Raw genomic sequence first — 8,862 nt, forward strand, 5'->3', positions numbered from 1 at the left:
TCAAAATGCCTCTAAAAGTTGGAACTGCGTACATCTAGCAGAAAAAAAGCTATCTCTGTTGCTATATTCATGCTGGTGTTTTGGGGGGAAAAAGCAGACATTGAAACTAACCAGCAAACAAGAGACAGCAGCAGCATCAGTATGAACCACAGCAAGGCTGGTTTTCACCAGTAACCACACACATTGAAGGCTGAGCAGCTTTTATCAGATCAAGTTTTCATTTCTTTCTCTCAAGAAGTTTTTTTTTTTTTTTTTTTATCTTTAAGGTGTTAGTCACACAGCGAGCAGGACTGATCTAAACAGATAAGCATAACTGTTTTATTGCTCATGACTAAACCACATTGAGCCTTTCTGAAAACTCAAGTCTACCTATTTCTGCTCAGCCAGGAAGTTCCCTCCAGTCACAGCTACCTTCACAGCTGATTCTAGTTTGCTTTGTTAGCATGAGGGGAATAAAAACTGCAGCCATGTGTTGGATGGACTTTCCTCTTTCTTATGAAAATCAGATATGTCATAAACAAAAATCTCCATGCTTTCAAATCATCATTTAAGACTGGATGGCATTAGACCAGGAAACAATGGGAACTCCTGTAACATAGGCAAAGGTTTGTAAGAGGAATAATGCCTCTTGCATACTTGCCTAAAGATTGGTGGACCAACAATTGCTAGGTTAGTGAAATGCATGAAAAGGAGGTTTTCATTAGTTATTGATGGGTTACACAACTGTACCCCCATCGAAGGTTCGACAACCTTTTAGTAAATTTGCAAGAGGCTAATGCAGCGATGATTTTAGATGCATCCCTTCTCCAACACAACTGAATCAAATGGATGAATTCCTTAATGGACATGTCATCTAGCTCTGCAGAGACCTGCTAACGGGCCATTCATTTGATTCAGGTGTGTTGGAGAAGGGATGCATCTAAAAGTTACAGAATGTGTCGACCACCGAGGGCTGCTGTCCTGCAAGTTTTAGGTGTTTCTCTGGTCTGTAATTGCTTATCAAGTTCTTCCCAAGCCTGTTACTGACACATTTATCTTAGTCAGATCCTACAAGACGTTCGCCCACGATGACCAGAACTAGACATCTCTGCTGAAGAAGTCCCAGGTGAGGAACCAGACAAAGAGCAGTTTAAAAAGACCCCTATGATGTGTCACCGAGGGAGGACATTACTGGGTGAAATTGGTTTGCTCCACACGGTGTCTGGCCTCTCCCTTAGAGCAATGATTACAAACCCTGGTCCTCAAGGTACACTATCCTGCAGGTCTTAGATTTCTCATGCTATGAAGGCCAGAGTTGAGAATCACTGCCTTAGAGAAAAGATGAGAAACTCATCAGGGAGGGGCTCAGAGTAGCGCTGCTGCTCAGCATCAAGGAGTCAGCTCAGGTGGCTCTGAATTCTGATCAGGATTCCTTCTAAAGATTGGACGCCTCCCTGGAAAGGTTTTCTGGGCATGTCCTACAGGGAGGAGGCCCTGGGAAAGACCCAGAAGAAACTGGAGGGACTGTGTCCTTGACTAGCTTGGTAACGCCTCAGGATCCCCCTAGTTGAGCTGGTACAAGCAGCAGTTTGGAGTGTTTGTTTTTTTTTTTTAAATGTTATCTAGATATCTAATTTCATGCCATTTGTTATACTAGTAATTTTGAGTTTGGTCCTTTATGGAATAAATGTGTACAAAACATAAACCAGCCTGTAAACCAGCCTGTCTATTTCTGACAAAAAACTGACTTTGCAACTACTTTTACCAGAATCTGGAATCGTCGACAGGATCGGTTCAAAATTCACCTACACGACTCTTTAAAAACGAATTATGTGGTGGTTTTCTTGAACCATCCTTTCCCTGCAGGGGTGTGTTCAAAGTTCTACACATCACACAAACCTTTTATTTTTAAAATTTGAACTCAAGATTTTATTCCTAACTACAACTTAAACATTTTTTTTGGATGCTTCTCTGACTCTTGAGCTTCCATTTATACCCAGATGACTAAACACTTTCAGTGGCAGTTGCCCAAGAAAGCTGAAGAAATGTGGTGACACCCAGTGCTTAGTGGTTATGCCCCTGATTTCTCCATCCATCCATTTTCTTCCGCTTATCCGTAGTCGGGTTGCGGGGGCAGCTGCCTAAGCAGGGAAACCCAGACTTCCTTCTCCCCGGCCACATTAACCAGCTCATCCGGAGGGATCCCGAGGCGTTCCCAGGCCAGCCGAGAGATGTAGTCCATCCAGTGTGTCCTGGGTCTTCCCCAAGGCCTCTCTCCAGTGGGACGTACCCGGAACACCTCACCAGGGAGGTGTCCAGGAGGCATCCTAACCAGTTGCCCGAGCCACCTCATCTGGCTCCTCTCGATGTGGAGAAGCAGCGGCTCTACTCTGAGCTCCTCCCGGATCACTGAGCTTCTCACCCTATCCCTAAGGGAGAACCCAGCCACCCTGCGGAGAAAACTCATTTCGGCTGCTTGTATTCGCGATCTTGTTCTTTCGGTCATTACCCACAGCGCATGACCATAGGTGAGGGTAGGAACATAGATCAACCGATAAATCGAGAGCTTTGCCTTTTGGCTCAGCTACCTCTTCACCACGACGGACCGATGCAGAGTCCACATCACTGCAGACGCCGCACCGATCCGCCTGTCGATCTCCTGCTCCATCCTTCCCTCACTCGTGAACAAGACCCCGAGATACGTGAACTCCTCCACTTGGGGCAGGATCCTATTGCAGACCCGGAGAAAGTACTCCACCCTTTTCCAGCTGAGGACCATGGTCTCGGACTTGGAGGTGCTGATTCTCATCCCACCCCCTGAATTCTTATTGCAAAAAAACACATGATTCACAAACATTCTTGAATGGGTGGATGGTGGCCTGATTTGGGTGGCCGTCCAGGGGAACCTGGTCCTGAGATGCACTTGGGCTCCTAGGGCCCTGGGCAATTTTTTATTTTTATTTATTTATTTTGTGTGTGTGTAATTTTTTTTTATTTCCTAATTTTTTTTACAGTTTGTCTGTCTTGTCGTAGGTGCTTCTGATTGTCAGCTTTGTTTTCTTACAGATGTAACAGCGTTTTTTTTTTTCTTCCTGTTTTAGATGAACAACTGATGCTGTTACTTTGTGTATCCTTTTTTCTTTTTTTTGTTTTGTCTCTGCTTTTCACTCTTTTACTCTTTCATTTACTCCCCCCACCCTCATCCCTTCAGCATAACAATATGTAAAGACAGTATTAGTCAAATTAAAAATAAAGAATAATACTTGAGAATAAAACTGAAAAATATGATGGGGATCATCCTCTTGGAAAAGCAAATGTGTTCAGCACAGCACATCAGCTGGACCACATCTGTCGAGTCACTAAGAGAAAAATCTCAGGCTGTAAATCACAGATGCTTCATGACTAATAAGAACCTGGATGACAGGCTGCATTAAATGTCTCATACTGAGCTCACCATACTGTGATTTAGGATGAATGTATCCACCAGAACTACGTACAGTTCTGTGATTCCCTGCTGACCTGAACATGAAGCTGTACATTCAGCTCCATAGAAGACCTAGATCTAGATTTTCTGGTCTCCTCTCAAACGAGATGCATCAACCTCAAATTCCTTTGCCACTCATTTACCACCAAGTCTGACTTTTAACCCATACCTACACAACACCACACAACTCTGTACAGAAAACCTGCCTTTAGCACTGTGACATTTGCACAGACTCCCATCATGCATCTACTCTGCTAAACGCTGCACCTGATCAGACATAACAGAGCATCAGAACCACCGCAGGTTAAAGTCCCATCTCCACTCAGATATGCACGTCAGCCTACAAGGAGATAATAATCCAATAACTATCAATCACCAGGTAAGATTTAAACGTACAAATATGATAATCTGATTAGATGACTCATTTAAATGTAATCAGGAAGACGTCAGTGTGCATTTTCTAGAGCTGTTGTAGCCCTTTGCTAAACACTACATGGGTTAACTTCAGTGTTACCAAACGAGATAATCATTTCTTCCTCCTGTTTTATTTGAAGCTTTCTGAGTGTCAGAGTGAGGTAGCGCATAACTGAGAGAACAGCCCACCTGAGTGAGACCACTGTGAACAGAACACAGTTCACTTCCACACTGACGGAGTCCTCCTGTTCACACGATGATCATCTTCACCTCCATGCTGGCTTTACTCTGCAGTAAGAACATCTTTCTCTGTTTTCCTTGTAGAAAGACAATAAACTACACATTTACAGTGCATGATTTGAAGGCACAGTTTGTTGAATTTGAACTTCATGAATGTTTGTCCTGTTTGTTTCAGGTTGGATCTCTGTATCAGTGTCAGAGTTTCACACTGTGGAGGTTCAGCCTGGTGAAGAAGTCACACTGATCTGCTCTAACTTTAGCAGAATACCCGTTCACATACTTTGGTTCAAACTTGTCAACGAACCCAACGCTAGCTGGATCTCCTCTATGTTATCGTCTGATTCCAATGCTACGCTACGTGATGGATATAACAACAGTAAATTTATTATGACTTCCAACAACACAAACATTTTTCTGAAAATCAAACAACTGGATTTCTCCGACTCTGGACTGTATTTCTCTGGCTATTATAAAGACGAACACCCGGTTATTTTTGGTGCAACATATTTACAGGTTGAAGGTAAGATTGTCATTAATATTGTATTTATTGTTAACCAGGCCAGTGCTGCTGAATATAATATATATTTTTTTTCTCCTGTAGATGTGGTTAATGGGTTAGCCAGTGTGCTGAATGTGGTCTTTGCCTGTCTGACTGTTTTCCTGCTAATGGTCGTCATCGGTCAGGCTTTCAGAATCAGGACATTTCATACTGGTTTGTTTTCATTTAAACTGAAAATTTAATTTACAATTATAAATAAATAAATAAATAACCAGATTAACTGTTGTTGTCATTCAGCTCAAACTGAGAGACAGAGTCCACAACACAGTCAGGTAATCATTTTCTGATTGATAAATACTTCATGTTTAGACTTATTAATGTGCTAAATTAGTGTTTGTATAAACTTTCATTTCCAGAACCTGGACTCTGATGCCCTGAACTACACAGCTCTGAGTTTCCCTCTCAAAGCCAACAGGACCAGAACATCAGCACTAGAGACGGAGATGGAGCCACATGTGGTTTATGCTGCTACGAGATAGACTCACCAACCCAGTGACTGCAGCTCAGAGGGAAAATTATCCTTTGACTTTCTATCTGTTAGCGAAGCAGTAAGATGGAAGAGGTGTGAGCAGAGGTCTGATGGCATCCAGATAGAGTTGGAGAAAATATCATGTCATATAAAACAGGAAGAATCATCACAGTTTAGTGGAAAAACACAACACGAGGACTCTATTAACCATGTTTCTATCTCCAGATGTTTGGCTGAGAAATACCAAGATAACAGCCAATGTATGCAAAAGGTTCTTCTTCACAGCAAAGCCGCATTGAGATTTTCCACTGTGGTTTCAGCAAACTGCAAAATGAAATCCCAACCTTGCTGAGACTGTTAGCTGTCTGCATTATAACCACGAAACAGCGGTACAATGAGAATTACTCCAACACGTTATTTAGCTCTGAATTGTGGGTAAAACATGGAGGAACAGATCAGTAATCACATGTTGTTTCAAGCATCATGGATAGATTGTAGCCAAGTCCTGGTCTGATGTTCAGAAATGTGTAAAATAGGAGTTTTATATTCACAGATTTAGTCAAATTATTTGTACTTTTCATGTTTTGGATGGAAATGAACACAATACTGAGCAATGAAAAGAAATAAAAAAGAAGAAGAAAGAAAGAAAGAAAGAAAGAAAGAAAGAAAGAAAGAAAGAAAGAAAGCTCATTTTATACCCAATCCTGGCACCCTCACCTGTCACCAACTAATTTACTGATAATTAAACAAGGTTAAACAAGGTTACTTGTACATTATTTTTCTGTCTTTCTTTACCTCTCTGCCAATGTTTCTGCATGAGTTGCTGAGATCATGTTCATTTTTTAAATTAAATACAATAAAGTTGGTGAATTAAAACCTTCAAAGTCATGTCATCCTTTATAATAAAAATTAATAAGAAGAAATTGTGAATTCTAGTTTAACAATTGAACATTTTTGCCTACAGACTTTATATTAACTGATTTGACTAAATAAAAATCTCAACAATATTTCACAAATTACTAGCTACAGCTAAAGAAAATGCGATTAATCATGTGAAAGAGAGAGTATTTACATTTATAAAAAACACTAAAAGTTACAATTTAATGTGTAATGAACTGTAAGTTTCTGTTTATTATGACTAATGTGTTATAAAGGATGATGCCATTCTTTGTCTTTTCCTACTTGGATATGGGGGGACCCGTGTTGTTAGGGGCATCTTTGGTGATTTTTATACTTTATACTTTTATACCATCCAGACCCACCTTCTCCAGGAGAAGCTGGTCGCCATGGATGTCCATCCTCTCCTTGTGGCCAGGATTATAGACTACTGTTTTTGTGAGGTGGGGAAGCTGTATGGGGCTCCACAGGGGACTGTGCTCTCACACATCCTCTTTGCCCTTTGCACCACTGACTTCCAGAACAACTCAGAAACATGCAGAAATTCTCTGATGATACTAAAGCATCAGGAGGGGGTAGAGGAGGAAAACTGGAGCCTGTTGAGAGATTGTATAGCACAGTGTCACCAAAACAAGTTCCAGCTGAACATCTCCAAAACCAAGTAGATGGAACTGGACTTTTTTTTTACTGTTTTACTGCAGCTGGTTCTGGACTCTGGGGACAGTCCTGGAGCAGAGGACCTTGACCAGGGTCAGCCTTTGAAGACCACCTTCATGATGCAGAGGAACAGACTCCAATTGTATATGAGACTTTCAGTAGCCTAAATATTTACCAGTGCTGCTTGAGTTTTTAGTGCTTTTTTTTTTAATCATTTTTATTTTTTATCTTTGTAAGTGAGCTGCAGACTACGTTTAATTTTACTTGAGATTAATAAAGTACTAAAGTATTAACAATCAGTATAAAACAAGCTGGCTTACAGAAAACACACACAATAAATTATTTTACTGTGTAAAAATCAGACATGACAGAAGAGGTTGGTTTGCATAAACAACAGATAATTATTTTTTCTTATTACACATTAATCACAAAGTTTTTTCATTTCATTCATAGTCTACAAAGAGAAATATCTGATTTTTTTATACATTTTAAAACATCAAAAAGATTCTATAAAATGTCTTTCTGTTAAAGCAACACCTATCCATTTTGATTTCATCTTATCAAGTCCACTTTTTCTAGTTTAAGTCTGACTCTAACTCTGCTTTATTGTTGCATCTGTTTCATTTTCAGCTGTAGAACTCATTTGCATCTGAAACTTCAAAGTCATGAACGGCTGCTGAAACTCTTGTTCAGGTTCCTCCTTCGGTCTATCTGGTGGCAGCATAAACAACATTTGGCTCCAGCTCTCTTTTTCTTCTTTGTTGGTTAAAAGTCACTGATGAGTAGTTCAACTCATCAGAGTCAGGGTTCTGTAAGACAAGACAGGTTTATTTATACAGCACATTTCATACATAAGGCTGTACATACATGATCAGAAGAAACAGACAGGAATATTTTTCTGGTCTTTGAGGAAACCAGCAGCAACATTCTGGGTCAATTTCAGTTTTCTTGTTAATTTTTTTTTAGAGAGCTGAAAAATACTCTAGGATGCTGAGCCATCAGTCTTCTTATTATAGATCTATTTTTCAGATGGTAAAAGACTGATTTGGTTCCTGCTTTAAAAGGACGCAACTGGCAGATTTTTGCACTTTGGCGCCTTTAAGCGAAGGCTAGTTCAGCATTCGGCTATATTGCTCTAAAAGTCTGATCTGACATTTTTAACGTTGCTGACAAAGTTGGAGACTAATTTTTGTGTCCAAAGAGAGTTTAATCTTAATTTAGCTGAAGAAAATTCTGGCACATCCAGCTACATACGTCTAACTTTTGTGTCTAATGGGTAAACTACCTTAGGGAGACAATGATTTAAATCAAATCAAATAAAATCAAATCAAACTTTATTTATATAGCACCTTTCATACATTAAAATAGCAACTCAAAGTGCTTTACAGAGAGTAAAATCCCCCAGAACCCTTAACCCAAGAGCAGCAAGCCCCATCCCCCCACCCCTTCCCATCAAACACACACATAACACAGAGGTTAAAAGCAAGTTAAAAGGACCAAGGAAATGCTGTCATAAATTCTGGGGTCTAGTGGTGTGGAGAAACACTGAGATAAAACACAGTAAAACCAAATCTAAAACAATCTAAAAACCAACCCTGGGTAAAAAAGTAATATTGCCCATAAAGACCCATAAAATAAGAGAACCCGTGAAATAAGAGAATACAAAATGATAAAACAAATACATAAATGATAAATAAATAGAAGATGAATACAGCCTGTGTGTTAAGAGTAAATAAATGAATAAATACAATAGTAATAATAAAAGTAATGATTAATATGCTAAACTAAAAAGGTGGGTCTTGAGTCTGTTTTTAAACATATCCACACTAGAGCTAAATATTGCAGCTATAATTATAGGATATTTTCTTTCCTTGGTCTAATCTAGTGGGAGCATGTAGAACAATAAGGAGCCCAGGATGGAGCCTTGGATGCATGACATCTACATTTGACCTGGTCTATAGTTACCAACTGACACAAAGTAATCCCTGTCCTTCAGGCAGGATTCAAACCAGTTCAGCACCAGACCAGAGATTCCCACCCAGTTTTCCAGTCAGTCTAAAAGGATGTTATGTTTGAACATATCAAAAGCTCTAGATGAATCAAAACCAGACTGATGCCACTAATTAAATTCACATGGATGTCTTTATCGACTGTGATGAGGGC

The 8,862-nt window shown here is 39.9% G+C and overlaps 1 protein-coding gene across 1 annotated transcript; it reads left to right on the top strand.

The window, feature by feature from the left end:
• Positions 1–3,752: 3,752 nt before the first annotated feature.
• Positions 3,753–5,589, top strand: LOC121639910. Its single transcript, XM_041985511.1, has 6 exons — positions 3,753–3,842; positions 4,018–4,170; positions 4,293–4,637; positions 4,719–4,829; positions 4,914–4,948; positions 5,033–5,589. Exons 2-6 carry the CDS (start codon positions 4,134–4,136, stop codon positions 5,153–5,155), a joined length of 651 nt encoding a protein of 216 aa, XP_041841445.1. The 5' UTR covers positions 3,753–3,842; positions 4,018–4,133; the 3' UTR covers positions 5,156–5,589.
• Positions 5,590–8,862: the final 3,273 nt, after the last annotated feature.

The sequence above is a fragment of the Melanotaenia boesemani genome, chromosome 5, assembly GCF_017639745.1.
Source record: "Melanotaenia boesemani isolate fMelBoe1 chromosome 5, fMelBoe1.pri, whole genome shotgun sequence".
NCBI classification, from domain to species: Eukaryota; Metazoa; Chordata; class Actinopteri; order Atheriniformes; family Melanotaeniidae; genus Melanotaenia; species Melanotaenia boesemani.

Bases quoted from the DNA above. Each gene is read 5' to 3' on its own strand.
- LOC121639910 (XM_041985511.1), top strand. From the start codon at position 4,134: ATGATCATCTTCACCTCCATGCTGGCTTTACTCTGCA. The intron at 4,638-4,718 runs GTAAGATTGTCA...TTTCTCCTGTAG, and splicing joins AACATATTTACAGGTTGAAG to ATGTGGTTAATGGGTTAGCC. The intron at 4,949-5,032 runs GTAATCATTTTC...TTTCATTTCCAG, and splicing joins AGAGTCCACAACACAGTCAG to AACCTGGACTCTGATGCCCT.